At 46.1% G+C, this 19,243-nt stretch overlaps 1 protein-coding gene and 1 long non-coding RNA gene across 3 annotated transcripts in view; one reads left to right on the top strand and one right to left on the bottom strand.

Annotated features, from left to right (window-relative positions):
- Colec12 (collectin subfamily member 12) overlaps positions 1–19,243 on the top strand; it is a 158,991-nt gene that overhangs the window by 113,667 nt on the left and 26,081 nt on the right. For both annotated transcript variants that reach the window (XM_063231880.1, XM_063231879.1), the window contains exons 3-5: positions 9,072–9,194; positions 17,038–17,136; positions 18,015–19,061. In XM_063231880.1, the coding sequence (XP_063087950.1) occupies positions 9,072–9,194; positions 17,038–17,136; positions 18,015–19,061 (1,269 nt within the window). The remainder of the gene's footprint in view (positions 1–9,071; positions 9,195–17,037; positions 17,137–18,014; positions 19,062–19,243) is intronic.
- LOC134471817 (uncharacterized) overlaps positions 10,611–19,243 on the bottom strand; it is a 32,879-nt gene continuing 24,246 nt past the window's right edge. The window contains exon 3 of the long non-coding RNA XR_010041503.1: positions 10,611–15,637. This is a non-coding gene — a long non-coding RNA (uncharacterized LOC134471817). The remainder of the gene's footprint in view (positions 15,638–19,243) is intronic.

Here is a 19,243-nt window from a genome sequence, read left to right as displayed (position 1 = left end):
CATGAGGTTGTGTATGTATTTTATTTATCTGTGAGCTCCATTATCCGCTTGTTTCCTGTGTCCCTGCTAAATTTTGCCATTCTTCTGCTATCAGAAAGCATCCCCATCTTGTGCCTCCACTGTGGACAGCATGCTGCATATCTCTGAGCTTCTTCAGTTTCTGGGCCTACTCGTTGCTGTGGTAATGTGGTAGATATGTCTGTACCTTGTGAATGCAAGGAACTTTCACTCACCTTTGGATTTGTGGGTTTCTTTGTTTCTGTCTAGTTGATGGGGCTTTCATTCTTCTGGGTGGGGAAGCACCATTTGAACCCAGAAGTGCCCTCTCCACTGCCTAGCTTTAGGCCCATTCACCTGGGCTGTCTGTTAACTGCACCAGAGGAAGCGCAGGTGGCCAACAGCTCAGCCCAGTCCTTCTGTCTATCCTGTCCGCATAAGAAGGAAATATACCTTCAAGTTAGGTGACCAGGGTTAAGACAGACCTGTGACTGTGGATTGAATAGACATGTGGGAAGTAAGACTTAAATACTGTCTGCACCCCTGGGAACCTAAAGTTACCTCACTCGCAGAGACTATGAATTTGGAATTTGTTACATTTCCATTAACATTTTCAACTCAGGACATCTGATGCACAGATACTGCTTTTAGGAGTGCATATTAGGTCGCTAATCTTGAGGGGGCGGGAAGGAACTGCTCCATTATAACCTCTTATGCCCAGGCTTGATTCTGTCACTGATCCTGAACGCCTCGTGTGACTCTAAGGACAGAGCAGTTGTTGGATTTATTTAAATGTAATGGGTCAGTTGTGGTAAGCTGAGTGGTGTTGCTGCCACATGTTTAACAACTGGCTCTCCAGCAGGCAAAGGTCTTGAATTGGAGCTGTGCACGCACTTCTGGAATACAAATATTCCCAGCATGACCAATTTCAAATCATTGAACACAGACTTGTGTGGAGAGACAGGTGATTCTCAGTATCAACTGAGATTCTCAGTATCAGTCAGTCTCTAGCCACACCTCTGATAAATCTGTGGGAAATTGTGACTTCTGATTTTCTTTAGAAATCCTTTCTTGACCAGGCATGGTGGCACAGGCCTGTAATCCCAGCACCTGGAAGGCTGGGGGAGGAAGGAGGGGCTCCATGAGTTTGCGTCCAGTCTGGGCAACATGGTGAGTTCAAGGCCAGCCTGAACTATAGCAAGACCCTATCCCAACACCTCCCACCAAAAATCCTTTTTTAACATGTCATATGTCTGAAGAAAGTCACTTTGTATGTATATGTTGCATGTTTTTATCTAGTTATTTCAGTTTTAAATTTTTCTAAGTTTAGCTGTCATTCATGAATTCCTTGGCATGAAAAGTTTAGTCAGCATACATTTCCCATTTACTTTATGTTCAGTTATAATCTGCATGTGCCTTCGGACCTTTATTGAGATTATGTTCTGGTTTTCCTCTGACTGTGGAAACCATAGCTGTCTGACCCATGGAGACTGCTCACTGTTGCTCTTCACTCTGTCTCTGTCATTCATCTAGCTTGAGTAACAAACCCTTGACTGGGGTGCTCCTTCCTGAATCGGGGCTCGCTTCCCTCATGGCCTCTATGGGCTCAGTCCTTAAAGAGGTTCCCTGTACCCCTCACTCTTTACTGACTTTCTCTCAAGTTGATTGATTGATTTCTCATTAAAGGTCAGGTCTGAGGGAGGCTTTGTGGGTACGGAATCACGTAACTGGTTTAAAATACATACAGTAACATCTGTCTCTCTGTCCTGGTGCTTCTTTTAATTGTAAGTGTCCTCAAGAATAGTGTTCACTTGAAGAAGTAGAAAGACAAATACTCATAGAGGAGTGAGGAATGGTCACTATCAATATTTTTATTTACTTTGAAGCCCATTTCCCCCCCCCCCCTGAAACACTGGTTTTATTGGTTAAGAGAAAGTCAGAGGGCTGGGGATATAGCTCAGCTGCATAGCACTGGCCTGGCCAGCACAAGATTCTGAGTTTGATTCCTGGTACCAAAAAAAAAAAAAAAAAAAAAAAAAGAGAGAGAGAGAGAGAAAGTCAATTAGGTGTGTGCGAAGGAGCAGGCTTGGCTTCTGGGCTGGCACCTGCTCTACTGCGTAATTTCTACCTGCCCGACACCATGTCAGCGCGCTCCAGCAAGCACCCTATCATTACCCCAGATTTGTGCTGTTCAGCCTGATTCCTGTCACCACTGCATTAGTCCCTCAGCTGCCCCAGAGCGACACTTTCAACAGCAGCAACACCAGGCAGGGGTTAGGTGGGGCTTTCACCAGACTGTTCTGGAGCAGGTTTTGCCAGCTGCTTTAGTGCCATGGGGTTCTCTGCAGACTGGGGTGCCTTTGATTGGCAGGGCCCTGAGCAGCAGCCTCTCCTGGGCTGTCCACACCCTGGCAGGCAGGACAGTGAGATCAGCATGTCACTTGTCACCTAGAAGGCTGAACGCTAAGATTGGAGGTGAAATCCTTGCCCCAGAGAGCAGGTCCGGCAGGGAGAAGGCAGAGGGACAGGAGGGATGAGTCCTCTGTTCTGGTTGCTGAGACCCAAACTCCAGCCACTACCGCCACAGTGCTAGAGAGCACCAGCTGAAGGCAATGTGAAAGGATTTCTACAGAAACAGTAACTCCCCAGGCTGAAGGTGGCGTTTAAAGGAACTAAGAGTCCCGAGTGAGTGTAACCCACAGGGGTGCAAAGGATCGGCACAGCTGGGCTGGGGGCAAGGCTGATGATTAGGCAAGGAAGGGATCTGCCAGGGAGCTGGAGGAAGTTACGAGGGGGAAAGTAGTTTAGGAGAAAGGCAAATCTCAAGACCCAGAGAGGACAAGAGCAGTGCGTTGCGGGGAGCCCCGTAGGCATAGGTACCCTGGTTCTTTCCCAGAATACTCTATCACAAATAAATGAGTAAATGTGATGTAACAAGGAAAGAGCTCAATGAAGCGGGCGCTGTCTAGTGGTGTAAACATCTTTGGCCAGGAGTCAGCAAACCCAAATCCTAAAGCCAGCACTGGCTTAGAATCATCTTTAAGGCACCGGACCATCTGTGAGGGATGGCAGCAGAGAGTACTGAGAATCTCTGGACTTCACAACCAGAGGGGTCATGATGACAATTGTACAGAAAAAACATCTTTGCCGTTATACTCCAGACAGGTCTCTTGGGGGAGGGGTCGCAGGAGGCTAGAGACGAATTAATTTTCTAGCACCATTTGGTAAGTCCTTGTGCTTTGGTCCATTCTGATAACCTCTCTTGCCCAAATTCCTGCAAGCTTGAATGACTAGCTAGTGTTGGAGTTCCAAGATGAGTGAGCTATTGGAGACTACTTTTGTGGTTCCTATCTCAGTTTAGTAGGTCTGCTTATCCAAGGAAAATTCAATAGGGGCAACCAATTTGCTTTGGTTTGCAGCTAGGACCAATGGAGGCCCCCCCTGCATGTCCCACGGTTTACCAACATAATAAAGATACCACCTCTTCTAAGGCCCACCCGATTATAGAAAATGTTACCCTCTTGTGGGTTATTCTTGCCAGCCAAACATCCAAGCTGATCCTGACCTCTCTTAGAGGAGGAACTTTTTATTTAGGGTGGAAGAATTACCTAATGAAAAGATTAAGTGCTTAATCACCGAAGGGCATTGTATGGTGGTGCAGGATAATGCAGTGGTCAGGCCTAAAATGTGACATCAGGGTTGTTGGCAGCTTTCTCTGCGCCCAAAGCATGAAATAACCAGCAACACAGCCAAAAGGGAGGGAATCGGCGCGGAGGGACAAATGTGAGAAAGGTGATGGCAACCTCCTAAGCCAGAGAGGCTGCCTCCACTCACAACTGAAAGCATTTGTGGACAGCGCATACAATAAGAGTCCTATTCTAAAAACCACGAAGCAAAAGCAATGGCATTTTTCAGAGACACTGCATGTTCTAGCAGACACTATATATTCCGAGTGGGACTGTTACATCTGGTTTTTGCCTACAATGATTCTTTTCTAATAGGCAGAATATAAATTCTAAATTTTAAATAAATAACACATACTCTTTTTGGAAAACATTAGAACCAAACCAGAACTGCCTGCCTTTTCTCATTATATATGTGAAATATTCAACGAGAAACAACTATATACTTGCTAGATACGTGGAACATTACTTTAAGAATGAACACTGAGGAGTCTACACCCTCAGAAAATTCTCTTCTAAATACTCTTAGTGATTTGAATTCACTTTTATGAATACAGAGTTGCTGTGAGGCTTCGTTTATTTTACATAGTGGTTTCGTTGCCAATTTTTGTCCTACTTCCATTTGTGTGATTTTCCACATCATTTAGGAAACTTGGCATAATAAAGTGTCCAGAGCTGGGATTCATATTTAGGAAACTAAATTTCTCATTAATAAAAAAAATATACTAACTAAGCCCATATCTCATCCCAGAGTAAATGGTCTTTAAAATAAGGAAAAGCTAACTATTGAGGGGAGATAAAAGTGGCGTTTGCATTTAACTTTTGTTTGAGTGACATTGCATAACACTCAAGCAACTAACCAGAATGTTACCTCTGACTGTTGCTTTGGAGGGCATTTTAATTACATGTAGGAATTTATTTGAATCATCAGTTTTACTGTTACAGCCAAATCACTCATTTATGGGAATATCTGCCACCAGGCAGTAGATTAATAACTGTAGAAAAACCACATCAAAAGGTCACTTCGAACCTCAGATCAGAATCTGTGGTCTGCTGAATTTTGCAATCTACCAGCGTTTGAAGCTTCTCTTGGTAATGTGATCCCTAGGACAATAGCAGGGAGCTGCAGACATGATAATTAGGACAACCCCAAAGTGAGCCCTTCTGACCTCAGTACCAGCCTCCATCTACAAAGGACGGGCATTGGTCAGCCGGAGCCCACATTGGCAGAGGAGCCCCTTTTCAGTGATACACATGGTGGGAAAATATGAGGGTGGAGACCCTTTATTTTCTCCATAAAGATTGGAAAAGCAGGCTGGCTTGGAGCCTGGACCACAGCACTTGGGAGGGCTCTTTATGGGGAACCACAGCAGAAAGGAATTCTCTCTACTGGTGAATTCTTCTGGCCCTCTGCACTGTCATTCCTGGAGCGCTTCAATTATTCCCTGCTCACTACCCCCGCCCTGGCGCCCCACGTCACCCCAACACTTTTTACTTGAAACATGTGTTACTACTAGAAACAGGGCACCATGGGCAGCTTTGGGTTTGGACGCCAGGGACCAAATTGTCAGCCTCTTCCAGAGACTATTCAAGGAGTTAACCAGAGTGAGTCTGGCCTCCTGTGGACCCCAGCGGTTTTTTGAATAACAAAGACTTAGACACTGGAAAGTACATTCAGACCAGGAGCCAAGAATGGAATGGGGCAGATCATTGAAGAGGGATAACTGGTGGGAGACTTGGACCTGCAGGCCCCTTTCTGCCAATGCTGGCTGAGTTACAAATGCGCCGTTTGGGCCAGGTTTTCGAAGAAGCCAATCTCTTGGTGGTAAGGCACAGCGTGGCTTTGCTTCCTGAACTGGAGTTTCTTAGCCACAGCACTCTGCAGCATGCATATCCTCCTGCCCTCCTTTCCCCACCTTCCCCCCATGGGAACCAAGTCCCCAGTCTCTGCAAAGTAACACTGAGAAAACAAATACTACAAAGGCTGGTAACGGGGTATCACTCCCCAGTGTTTTCTTGTGACCCGCTGGGTTCAAGGAGGAGGGGGTCCCTCAGCCCCAGGAGCCAGCAGGGTCCCTTTGTAGTAGGTATCTGTATGTTTGGCCAGATGTCCTCCCAGGAGAGGGCAGAGAAGAAAAGATGAAACAGAATTCTTATTAAAAATAAGTCTTCAGGGGGAGAACAACAAGCCAGAGCAAATGTGTCAAGTGGAAAGGGAGCCGGGCGCTGGCATCTGCTGTTGATTAACGCCCATAGAGTGGGCAGTGAGGTGCGCACACTGGGAGGAAGCACCCTGCTCTCTGGAATGCAAGCTGGTGACAGCTGTCCCGGAGCCGATCTGCACAGATGCCACAGGCATAGGCCACCCAGTGGCGACCCTGTGCTAGGACGCAGATGGGACCAGAGGGACAGACGCCTGCACTGGAGCCAGGTGGTGTGGCTGATGATCCCGCTTCCCTGCAAAGGGTTTCACTTTTCTCATCAGTAACATAGTGGTGCTTGACCACATGACGCTGGTGCTGCCCTCTTAAGGTCTCAGACTCCAGGAGCTTCCTTCGTCTCTGTTTCCACCAAATCTTCCGAGCCTCTTCTGGTGGGACGTGAAAAATCACCTTGGAGAGGTATAAAAAGCCCTGCGCCATGATCCTAACATGCAAAACGAAAATGTGCAGAACCATGAGTGTCATCCAGTCCTTCCACAGGAAGTGGGTCTAGTATTCTTGTCATCCTTCTGTTTTACAGTTGCCACACACACACAAATGGATTGTTTCTTAACATGGAATGTGACATGCTTGTGGGCTCACTTATACTCCTCCTCTCCCAGTTTCAAAAATACATTCACCCTTACTGGATGTAAGGGGTATTTGACTTTTTTTTTGGTACTAGGGATCGAACTCATGACCTCGAGCTTACCAAGCAGGCGCTTACGCTTATGCCACTGAGCTAAATCCCTGGCCTGTGTTTGACTCATTTTAAGCCACCAAGTTACAGAAAGTAGAAGAGCAGGTACCTTTGTGTTTGCATTTGTGTTTTGTGTGTGCACACACACGTGTTTATCCTTAGTTAAGAGTGACTACTGAAAGTTTTCAGTAAATGTCATGGAGACAGCAGTATTTTAGGACCAGGTAAGGCTGACTCCCAGTGGGAATGCAAAAGGAATCTTCCACTAAGAATAAATGGTCTCAGACTAGAACGGTGGCAGTGGGCTGGAAATGATGTGCAGACACAGGGTCCATGACACGGCAGAGAGACCGTGGCCTGGGGAGTCCCACCCAGGTTGCAGCCTGGCCACGAGATGTAGCGGGCATTATGTCAGCACTCACCAACACGCCTCCTTTCTGACTTACAGATGCTGTGTTAAGTATCCCACCAGAGGATGGTTCAGGCAGGAAGTTAATAGCAAGATAATGGAGTAATGATAAAAGTATCCTGCACAAAGATTAACAGAGCCAGTGGCTGACTGAACTGGAGAATACATCTAAGAGAAGAATTCGTGGTGGTGTTGAGTTTAACCACTCAGGGGAATGAGATTGTCCCCAGGTGGGGCGGGGTGGGGTGAGTTGGAGATCTGTTTTGGCAAGGCCAGCATTGAGGTCAGTTTTGGACGTTAGCAGGGGAACTGAGATATACATCTGACTATTAGAGAAGGTTGGAAAGGAAAAGCAATAAATATATGGAAGAATTATAACACAAGTATTCGATTTATTCTAGATCTTTTTGATGAATGAGTCTGATTTTTATAGTCTCACCTCCAAGGAATTAGCTAACCGCATAGTTGGTCCAGCCCACCCATTTTCTAAACTTGATCCCTCATTCCCAGGCCAGCCAGGGGACCAGGCATCACATGACCCTGGCACAAGCTGAACTCAAACCTACCGCATCGCAATCTGCATTTCAGCGCTGCGTTAGGGGAAGCACTTTAAAGTTTCAGCAGCACATGCTAAAGCGCGGTGGGAAGCGTGCTGACACACGTTGGCATCACAGGGAACCTGCCAGGCACCCACATTCTCAGGCCTCCTGAGTCAGAGATGCTGCCGTAATGAGCCCTTCAGCTGACTGTCGTGTACCCGTAAGTCTGAGAAGCGCTGGTCTAAGCCATGAAACAGATGGATCAGGCCCCTTCTCTTGTGTATGTAGCCCAGAATGCTGGGGTTGAACCCTGGGAGCTGTATTTAAGTCATTGTCCTGTGCTATTCCCATCATCATTTTGCATTGAACACAGCTGAAGAACTCTTTTCACAGGACAGTCTGTAAAATTACAAACCAATGGAAAGAAAGCTTGACAACAGCTTAACCCTCATGCTTTCCCCATCAGAAGTGATAAGCGCAATTATAAGAAATCAGTGCTTTATGTGCTGTCACTTCTGGGGGACACCATTAGTAAGACACACATAGGGGACCTGGGCAGGCAAACAAGTGTCTGCTGACACGCTGGTGCTCTGAATAATGTGATTTTCATATTAAAATGGCCACAGCCTTTGTCTTCTGTGTTTCTAATCAGTCAGATGGAAAGTCTTTATGGGTTTTTTGTGGGGTCACTTTCAGCAAGGATGCTGGTTTACCACTTAGACTGGACTGATTTGCAAGAAGTTGAACTGTGTGTAGTGAAAATTTACCTCCTGTCATCAGAAATGTCTGGGGTTTCTATTTGTTTCATAGTCATTATTCCAATTACTGTGATAACTAAGGATCAATATCTGGTTTTGTGTACTGTATTATACAAACAAAAGTGGTTATGTAATGAGCACTTAATCATAAACTTATGTTTTCTGCTGTAGGTTCTAGTATATCACGAGCAGTGGCACGTAGATAAATCAGTAATTTTACTAGTGTGTGCATGGGTGTGTGGTGTGCTAATTTGTAGTGTTTGCGAATTTCCATGGTGTAAATCCTCCCTCTAGGGCTGCTCTCATCCACTATTGGTTTAACGACCACAGTTCCTGCAACTATAATAATCAGCTATCACAAGCCAGGGGGAGCCAGCTCTTGCTACCACTGAAGCATCATCAAGGGACAAGAGACAGGGTTTTTATGGTTGGTTGGTGGGTTGGTTGGGTTTGAATTGCTACAGGTCTGTCCAATAAGGTCTGAGACAAGACAATTTGGGTATTTAAATCGTGTTTATTCAAACTATAATTATCATAGTGGCATCTGTTCTGTTAAGACGAAGTTCTGTGGTGTTTTAAAATCCCATTAAATGTAACAACACAGTGTAATACTGAGAGGGCTTGCATTGCTGTGACAGCAAGTTAAATTTTTAAATACTTTTGGTAGTATAATAAGGCACACATAAAATTATTCTTAGTCACAGTGTTTGACTCAGAATGCAAAAGATTACTGTCTGAAATGATGTTTTAGTTTATTAATATTCAAATTTGTCTTCTCTTGCAGGTATTCAGGAAGGAACACAATGTACCAAGTGTAAGAATAACTGGGCACTGAAGTTTTCTATCATATTATTATACATTTTGTGTGCCTTACTAACCATCACAGTAGCCATTCTGGGATATAAAGGTAAGTACTCTGCATAGGTTTCTCTTCACTAATTTAAGCTTGCAAGTACGGAGCAAGGCCGACCCTCAGCACTGGTTCTGCCCCTCCCATATCCGAATCCGTGGACTGGAGTAATATTTCCGTACACCTACATACATCCTCCACTATACATTAAATGTTCTCTAGAGTACCTATTTACTTCGTACACTGCAAATGCTATATAAATAGTGCTCATACCAAATTATTTAAGAAATAATAACAGAAGGGGCCAGGTATTTAGCTCAGTGGTATAAGTGCCTGCCTGGCAAGCATAAGGTCATGAATTTGATCCCTGGTATCAAAAAAAAGAAAAGAAAAGAAACAAGAAAAATGTGAACTTTTCAGTATCAATGCAGGGTCTCCCCCCCCCCAATAGATAGATAGCTTTTTTTTTTATCTGTTTAAGGCAGGGTCTTGCTATGCAGTTCAACTTGGCCATGAGTTCACTTTGTAACCTAGGTTAGTCTCGAACTCACAATGATTCTCTTGCCTCAGCCTCCTGAGCCCCAGATATTTTCAATCTGACGTTGGCTGCATCCAAGGATGCAGTACTCACAGATACCCAAGTCTGTCCTACACTGTAACTCCCATGTAAAATTCAGCATCCTCTTGAGCGCTGGCCCTGCATCCTGTGCGTCTTGTAGTTTAAGGCACCTTTCGACTCATTTCAACAACACTGATGGTCCTCTAGGAATTAGATTTTCCCCTTTGTTGCTTTTTCCTGCCTGTCTCCAGATACTCCACCTTCCTCTATTTGTCTTTTCTTCTTATCACAAAGGGCTCTGTGGAAACCGGAGTCAGCCCACAGGCAAAGGCTCCTGGTAGGAATGAGCAAAACATAAGCCCGAAATACAAAGCTCATTTCACCCAGGGGTGGGCCAATTCCTTCCCTTCTTCCTCTTCAGCACCTCTGTTGTGGTTACAATTGTTCCTATAGCGTCATAAAAATATTGCCCTGTTGAAACAAAATACAGGCAGCACAGTCACCTCAGTCTGCTTTATAAATAAGAGACCTACTTGTGTCAAGTTTAAGGGGAGCAGATTTTTAATTGAATTCTCCAGACATGCAGACAAAGTAGTTTTCCTAGTCTGCCACTGCCTTTCCAGAGACCACAAGTAGAAGGTGCCAGGATTCAGTCACAAGCTACAGAAACCTCTCAGAGAAAACAGCCGTGGAGGCCTTCTCATCAGTCATGGCCCTGATGGTCTGGGTGTAGCACAGAGGTGGCCGATGTAGGGGCTCACTCTCAGCAGCCACCGCAGGCTGTCTTCCGTCAGAACTGACATGAGCTGACAGGGTGCTGCTTGCCTATAATCCTGGCGTATTGGAGGCTGAGGCAGGAGCATCACAAGTTCAAGCCAAGCCTGAGCAACTTAGTGCAACTCTCTGAAAAATAGTTTGTTGTTTTTTTTTTTTTTTGTTTTGTTTTTTGTTTTTTTTTTTGAGCGCTGGGGATCTAGCACAGTGCAAAGGCCCTAAGTACCCAGTACCACAGACAACTTGGCAGTTGAGCTGAGTGTGATTCCCACTTGATCTCTCCTTTCTTCCTTAGCCCACAGATCTGAGCTAGGAAGAGAAAGATACAGAGTGCACTCCTTTCCCCACCTTCCCAGTGTCCTGTGAATCCCCAGGAGACAGCTCAGGAGGCTGAGAGTGGGCTTTGAGACCAGATGTATGAGTTCAGGTATTTGAGTATGTTCAATAAGTGCCCCACATTAAGTCCTCTCTGACTCTAGGGCCCACGTGCAAATGATCATGACCCAGAGGCTCTGATTGCCTATCTATAAAATCGCAGCACCGTGCCATTTTTTAGGCTGGTCCATATTGCAGGTGATCCCGGCCAGCAGGGACTGGAATGGCCGTCTATCCCCTGCATCTAAACAGCTGTGACTGTCAGGATGGTACAACATGTTCAGAGCCCACATGCCAGTGAGGCTTTTTAGTCCTAGCCACAGAAGGCAGCTTGCAGCATGCGTCTGAGTGTGTTGACAGATGAATTTGGGCAGCTGGGATTTGGAGAATGATCAGATCATTTATCCATTCGTGATGCACTCATTTACCTGAAGAGCCTGACACTTTTTAGGTGAAGCAGCACACGCAAAGATGAGGACATGCACATGGTCAGGAGCAGGGCTGGGCCCTGCCGCAAGGAGGGAGAGAGTCCCTGTCCCTGCCATTCGTGCTGGCTGTCTCACTCCTCGGTGACTTATGTCACTGCTCATGCTCTGTGCCTTTTCTCATTCCACCTGAACGGCTCCTTCTGCCCTTCGCATCCTGAGCTGTGTGTCCTGCACAAGGCCCCTCACAGACTTTAGTGCCTCCTGTTCCCCCTGTGCTGTTTGCCCCTTGTCCCTGCCACACTGTAGTACTGGGCCTAGGTGTCATGTTTCTGTGGAAACTGTTTATTATGTCTCCTGCTAGGACCAGCTCCCTGGTACCTACCTGACAGGTGCTAAGGGAAGTGACTGAATGAGTTGTTGGGTAGATGGATGAGTGGATGGGTAGAGGGTGTGGACTGATTTCCAGGAAGGTGCCTCGAAGGGTTAGGGTTAGGGTTAGGGTTAGGGTTAGGGTTAGGGTTAGGGTTACACCCAGGCATCAGCTCGGCCTGCTCTGGGCTCCAGCTCTCACCAGGTTGGCAAGGGAAAGCCCCTGACAAGCAAGGACAGTTGTCCCCCTTCTCTGTCTGTCCTTCAAAGTCCCGCACCCCTTTCTCAGTCGTCCGCTGACAAGGAAGATGATGCAGCGCTCACTTCTGGTCTCCACACAGAGCCGCAGTGAACTCAGACGCAATGCTTTCCAGCGGCACTTTCTCTTTCCCTCCCGTGCACTGCGATGCCTCTTTCTTGCTGATTAGATTATGCCAACCCAGTCTTGTAAGAGGCAGAAGGATAAGGCCCAACTCATCCTTCACATGTCTGCCTTTGATGGCTGGGAGAACTTCCTCCATTGAAAAAAAAAAAAAAGCAAAAGAATATTCAGTACAAGAAGTTTCTCTGAAGGAGCAGTTCAAAGGAAACAAAACTCCTTTACTGTTTTTATTTTGTACCAGGGATCAAACTCAGTGGTGCTTTATACTGAGCTATACCTGAAGTTCTTTTTAATCTTTTGAGATAGTGTCTTGCTAAGTTGGCCAAGCTCACTTCAAAGGCGGAGTCCTCCTGCTTCAGCCTTCTTCTACCTGGAATTACAGGACAAACACCGCTGTGCCTGCAAAACTCCTCTATTTATCAGAGTTGGCAAAGGCGACTCCAGCTGTTTTCCTCCAACCATTCTTTGCTCTTTCTTTCTTGTCCCTCCCAGAGCTACAAGTTAGGATAGAATGAAGTTTCTGCTAGAGAATCTGTAGTAAGCCAGACAGTGGTTCAGTCACCAGACAGGGTCTGTGCAGTAGCTTTGTAGAAACCCTGTTTGCACAGTTTCAGCTTGGCACATCCTCTGCCCTGCACTGCTTATGAGTAGTTAGTGGGGCTTCTGGCCAGGAGCCGTCCTGAAGGTTTAGTGAGTCGTGTTTCTTCCAGAACATTCTCTGAATGGGAAAACCCCACTCCGTCACCCTGCCCAGCAGGTGGCCTTCTTAAGGTAATTGGAGTAAAGAGAAAAGACAGAAATCTGAGTCCTTGGTCTCATCTAACAGAACACTCCGAGTTGTGGCATGTCTGTTGCTACTAAGATCAACCAAAATTTCAATGTCTTTTTTGCTGTTGCTCTTTTTTGAGATAGGGTCTCCCTAGGTATTCAGGCTGGCCTTGAACTCATTGTGTAGCCCAGGTCTTCCTGCCTTAGCCTCCTGAGTACTGGAATTAAAGTATCTGACACCACACCCTGCTCTAAAATTGCAATTTCAATAGGGTAAGTGAGCTTTCAAGATGCACCTCAAATCACCCTCTAGAGCTGTCTGGAGCCAGGGTAGAACCCTAAAATAGTTTCTATTTTTCTGTGCTGCAATCTGAAATCGCGTTTAGGGTAGTGATGGCCCTGCTGAGTCCCAGAGCATCCCGAGCATGACTGCAAGTTCCAGGAGCCAGTGGGAGGGCAGGTTTCTCTGTGTTCTGCAGTCAGTCAGGTCCTCGCCCTGTGAGCACCAGGGGTGAGCCCTGTGCTCTGTCTTTGTCCCCGACCCTAAAGCTAGGACTACGTGGCCTGTGTCTGTTGAATCCTCAGTGGCTAGAGTTGTGCCACTTCTGTTGCAGATGCTTAGTAGACATCTAATGACACTGTCTTGGAAGAAAATATAAAGTGGTCATAATCCTCCTCCTCAAGGGTCTCTACTGCAGGAGCCCAGAGTGAGGAGAAAGCAGTGCTAAGTGAAAAGCGAGGTGGAGTTGTAGGGTAAAATGGGAGCCTGGTAGGTAGCCCACCTTGTTACAAGCTGTGTGACTGTGAGCCAGGCACTGAGCATCTCTGAGCCTCGGGGCCATCAGAAACACAGGAAGTGTAAGATCAACTGCAGTCATGGTGCAGTAGCCATGGTAAAGAATGGGAAATTTTCTTCTCTATTACTGCTACTCAGATGAAGGTTCAGCTGGCATGCTCTACAGTCAGGTTGTAGGCAGTGCTTATCACTATGGGCAGCCCCAAGAGCCAGGCGCACACCACTAACCCCAGCACTGGGGGTGGGGGCAGGGGATCACTATGAGTTCAAGGCCAGCCCGGACTAAATAGTAAGCTTTAGCCAGCTTAAACATATAGCAAGACCCTGTGTCAAAGATAGGGGGAAAAAGACAGAGGGGGAGAGACAAGGGAAGAGGTTAGTGGCCAAAAAACATCAACGCGTTTTTGGTATTATTGCCACATTAGCCTAAGAAATTAAGCTTTGGGAATAATGCCTGAAACCTTAGCGTCCTGAAAAAAAATTCCATGTGGAGAAACAGGCCCCATTAAAGGGGAAACTTGGTGATCACTAAAAACCAAGAACCATGTGTGCAGGCACAGCAAGGGGCAATCTGGTCCCTGGCAGCAAACACCGGGGATCGAACTCATTACCTTGGGCTTGCCAGGTAGTATTTACGTCACTGAGCTAAACCTCCAGCCCCCAGCCATGCTATTTTTATGCACGAGCAAGCTGCCTGCATCACATCCCTACACTCTGGAGCTTTAGATTCAGACCCTCTTTTTAAATGCAGGCACAGACACACACACGCACGCACGCACGCACGCACGCACACAGTTTAGGGCTGTTTATTTGCACTGTGGGCGGGGCAGAGAATTTCCTTGCCACGCGGAAGATAAAGCTAAGTTTCTCGGGTTTTCTTTGGCTTACTACTCTTTTACACTAAGCAAACCTGAATTATTTGTCCACAACTGTTGTGTGTTTTTGTAAACTAAAATGGAAGAAAAATTAGAAAGGGTAGAAAAGGACTGACTCAGCCTACTTAGAGGTTTCTTTGGCTTCCAGGAAAAGGCAGACTTGAGATCCTGCATGTGGTCTGAGGGCAGACTGAGGCATTTGTTTTGATTTGGGAATCAAAACTGAACACAAACCGTAAACATTTCATTTTTTAAAAATTTGGCTTTGCTTAAATGTGTGTGACACTTTTTGTTCTTCGGCATTTCCAGGAATTTAGCAGTATGCGTGCCTGTTACAACACAAAGGTACACATTCCTCTCTAACTGGGCCTCTGTGTCTCTACAGTCATCTCAAAAACAACGATTATTCAACAGCTTGTCTCACTTGTGCAGACTGAAATTTTTCCCGGCTGCTTGGTTTGACGTTTGTTGCAGGACAGTGGCCTCAGCCAGCCCCTGGCAGATGCTCAGTTACTTAAATAAATGCCACCGGAAGTGTGTGTCACATAGCTTCCTGCTAAGAAATGGAGATAAAAGTGCACACAGCTGGGCGTGGTGGTGCATGCCTGTAATCCTAGCACTCAGGAAGCTGGAGGAGGAGGAATGTCACAAGTTCAAGGCCAGCTTGAACTATATAGGGAGACCCTGTCTCAAAAAATAAAAATACAATAAAACAAAAAACTGAATTCAAGTAGTTTACCACTTATGACAGTTCTGCTTAAGACTTTTAAATTTTATGATGGAGTGGAAGCAGGACACATTCAGGGGAAACCATGAACTTTGATTTTTCAGTTTGGCTCTTTTCCTGGTCTAGCAGTAGGTAACAGGATCCTCTTCTGCCATACGGGATGGTGGCAGCGATCGATCTCGAGGGTAAACTGCCCGCTTCACGGTGTGCTGCGTGGCCTGATGTTCTATAGGTTAGGCAGCTTCCGGGCACTTCCCACTTCCAGTATTTTCAACTTGTAGCAAGTTTATTAGGACAGCAGCCCATGGTAAGTCAAGTCTGTACAGACTGGCCCCACAGAGAACAGGCCATGACCACACAGCACAGCAAGTCCTGTGTGGGGCACAGGCTCTGGCCTTGAGGATCCTGCAAGCCTGCTCGGCAAAGGTTCCCGTGGGCGGCCAAGTCCTGCAGCACAAGACAGGCAGAAATCAGTGAGGGCAGGGAGGGGGAAGCAAGTGTGGGAAGGGAGGGCACTGAGGTGACTGTGGCCAGACACAGGTGCTTGAGGGAAGCGAGTGAGCTGCTCTGGGAGCACTGGGCATCCCACGCTGAGTCATGCTGGGTCACACTCACTCATGGGAACTTTCTTCTCCTGCCAGGGAGGAGCCAAGAGGATCTTCCTGTTTGCTCATGCGTGGGTAGAGCTCTTGAACAGTGTAAACTGTGTTAGTCAGCCTGAAGTTAGTACACAAAACAGATTCATGCTTTTTATAGGTCACAGATCAAGCAGAAGTTTGTTGATACCAAAGACAGCCCTCTACCAAGCACAGTGGCACATGGAACATTTTACATGGCACAGACTACTAACCTTTCTTGTTGTACAATCGAGAAAATGCAAAACATGAAACAAAAGTCCTCCTGGTAGATCACTGTTGGGAAGCACCACTTAGGGCTGTGGGTGAGAACTGCCAAAGTTCAGACAGGAGTGTCGCAAAGGAGACAGCATTGGGGACCTCTGCAACTGAACTCGTGACAGGGAGTGGTAGGCACTGTTGACTGCTGTTCCTTTGGGGGTGCCCTGTGCAGCTGTGAGCTCGGGGAACTTTGGCAGTGGAGTAGTCTTCTAGCTAAGTAAGTCCCACTATCAAGAATGCCAAGTAAGCTGGTGAGTGATGAGTGTCTGTCAATTGTCAATGATCACTGTGTTTCTATCCCTACCTCCATGTATAGAAATTAACAAATACTGCAGATTAAGGACTTCTTTAATATATACAAACTTTAAATTAGTCAAACAGTTTTTGAAGCTTCCAAGGCATTGCAGAATTTTAAGAAGTTTTTGGTGAAGTAAATTACACTATTGGGTTTTGTGACAAGTTTTTTCTTTTTCTAAGGGGTAATTTTTCCTCATATTTTACTATGATTTTTCTTTCTTTCTTTTGAGATAGGGTCTCACTGTAGTTTAGACTGGCTTTGAGCTCACTATGTAGCCCAGACTGGCCTGGAACTCACAGTAATCCTCTTGTCTCAGCCTCCTGAGTGCTGGCATTACAGGCGTGTGCCACCACACCCGGCTCCCCACTGCATTTTTTTCCTGTCTTTTAGAGACAGGGTCTCACTGTGCAGTTCAGCTGGCCTTGAGCTCACTTTGTAGCCCAGGCTGGTTTCAAACTTGCAACCCGCCTGCCCCAGCCTCACAAGTGCTGGCATTACAGGCATGCACCACCATGCCCAGCTTCCCTATATTTTAATTTATACCTTTTGTTTTAATCTGTTTCCTTTGTTCTGTGATGAAATGACATGCTGTTCTGAAACTGAAAACTGAAATATGACCACGTGTGAGACTAATGCTATTTCCCAAATCTTAGTTGTAGAGAAAATGGACAATGTGACAGGCGGCATGGAGACATCCCGGCAAACCTACGATGACAAACTCACAGCAGTGGAAAGCGACCTGAAGAAATTAGGTAAGTAGCAGCAAGAGGAGTCACAGAGCGAATCCCCAATTCTACATCAGTGATGACAGCTTTTAGACTTGACGCTGCTAAAAACTCCCACTTACACAGGAAGACATTGAGTCTTGGTACTGTGTGTTGAGTCTTCATGATTTAATTCAATGACTTTCAAATTTTAAGCCAAATGACCAATCTTGGAGACTTCTGCTGCCCAAAACTGTAAATACAAGTAATGCCCTGGCATAATGGAATAGGCCTGTAATTCTCGCACCCTGGGGATGCTGAGGCAAGGGGTTTGTAAATTCATGCCCTGCCTGAGAGACTTAGTGAAACTTTGTCTTGAAATAAAGTAAATAACTAAGTATGGCCAGGATGTAGCAAAGCATGAAGGTTTAGATTCAACCGCTACTACCAATAAGCGTATAAAGAAATGGGAGGATGGATGGATGGAGCTTGGTACAAGGACACTGGGTTTGATCCCTGGTATGAAAAAAAAAAAAAAAAACTCCTTACTAAAGGCTCTTTGATGAAATAGTGATTTCCTATTCAAAAAAAACTTTTTTGTCTTTTTGAGACAGGGTCTTGCTATGTAGTTCAGGCTGGCCTTGCACTCACTTTATAGCTCAGGCTGGTCTCGAACTCATAGCAATGCTCCTGCCTCAGCTTCTCAAGTGCTAGGATTCAAGAATGCACTCCCATGCCTGGATTTAATTGAAATATTTTTAAATGCATGAAATTGTAGAATTTATAAAATAAAAGATCTCAGTCTTCTATTCTTTGATTTTTGGATTTGAAAGGTGGTTGCATACTAGTAAACTATCTCTGGGATCTTTGACCTTATCAGAAAAACCTCTCCCTTCTACCAGTCTTACAGACATTTCTTGTTGCAGGGGACCAAACTGGGAAGAAAGCTATCAGCACCAATTCCGAACTCTCCACATTCAGATCAGATATTTTAGATCTTCGCCAACAGCTTCGTGAGATTACAGAAAAAACCACCAAGAACAAAGACACACTGGAGAAGCTGCAGGCTGGTGGGGATGCGCTGGTAGACAGGCAGAGCCAACTGAAGGAAACTCTGGAGAATAATTCCTTCCTTATCACCACTGTAAACAAAACCCTCCAGGCATACAACGGCTACGTCACGAATCTGCAGCAAGACACCAGTGTGCTGCAGAGCAACCTGCAGAACCAAATGTACTCCCATAACGTGGTCATCATGAACCTCAACAACCTGAACCTGACCCAGCTGCAGCAGAGGAACCTCATCACCAACCTGCAGCGATCAGTGGATGACACCAGCCAGGCGATCCAGCGCATCAAGAATGACTTCCAGAACCTGCAGCAGGTTTTCCTTCAAGCCAAGAAGGACACCGACTGGCTGAAGGAGAAAGTGCAGAGCTTGCAGATGCTGGCTGCCAACAATTCCGCCTTGGCCAAAGCCAACAATGACACCCTGGAGGATATGAACAGCCAGCTCGGCTCATTCACAGGTCAGATGGACAACATCACCAGCATCTCACAAGCCAACGAGCAGAACCTGAAGGACCTTCAGGACTTGCACAAGGACGCAGAGAACAGGACGGCAATCAAGTTCAGCCAGCTGGAGGAGCGCTTCCAGCTCTTCGAGACAGATATTGTGAACATCATTAGCAACATCAGCTACACGGCCCACCACCTGCGGACGCTGACCAGCAATCTCAATGAAGTCAGGACCACTTGCACGGATACCCTGACCAGGCACACGGATGACCTGACCTCCTTGAATAATACACTGGCCAACATACGCTTGGATTCTGTTTCTCTCAGGATGCAACAAGATATGATGAGGTCGAGGTTAGACACTGAGGTAGCCAACTTGTCAGTGATTATGGAAGAAATGAAGCTCGTGGATTCCAAGCACGGTCAGCTGATCAAGAATTTTACCATACTGCAAGGTATGTGCATGGTCTGAGTTGTGGAGATCTGATATTCTGTCCTCACTTTCATTCAAGCTGTTGCATCTACTTTCAATGGAGTTTGTAATTGCCTGGATTTCTCTTTGGGTCTGTTTCACTGATTGATAGTTTCTATCGTTTTCCTCAGCTCCTCTATTTTTTTATGTGTCTTCTTTAATGCC

Source organism: Cavia porcellus, unplaced genomic scaffold, assembly GCF_034190915.1.
Source record: "Cavia porcellus strain 051 isolate PalLab524CR breed Dunkin Hartley unplaced genomic scaffold, mCavPor4.1 scaffold_20, whole genome shotgun sequence".
NCBI classification, from domain to species: domain Eukaryota; kingdom Metazoa; phylum Chordata; class Mammalia; order Rodentia; family Caviidae; genus Cavia; species Cavia porcellus.
This window is presented reverse-complemented; position numbering and strand designations above follow the sequence as displayed.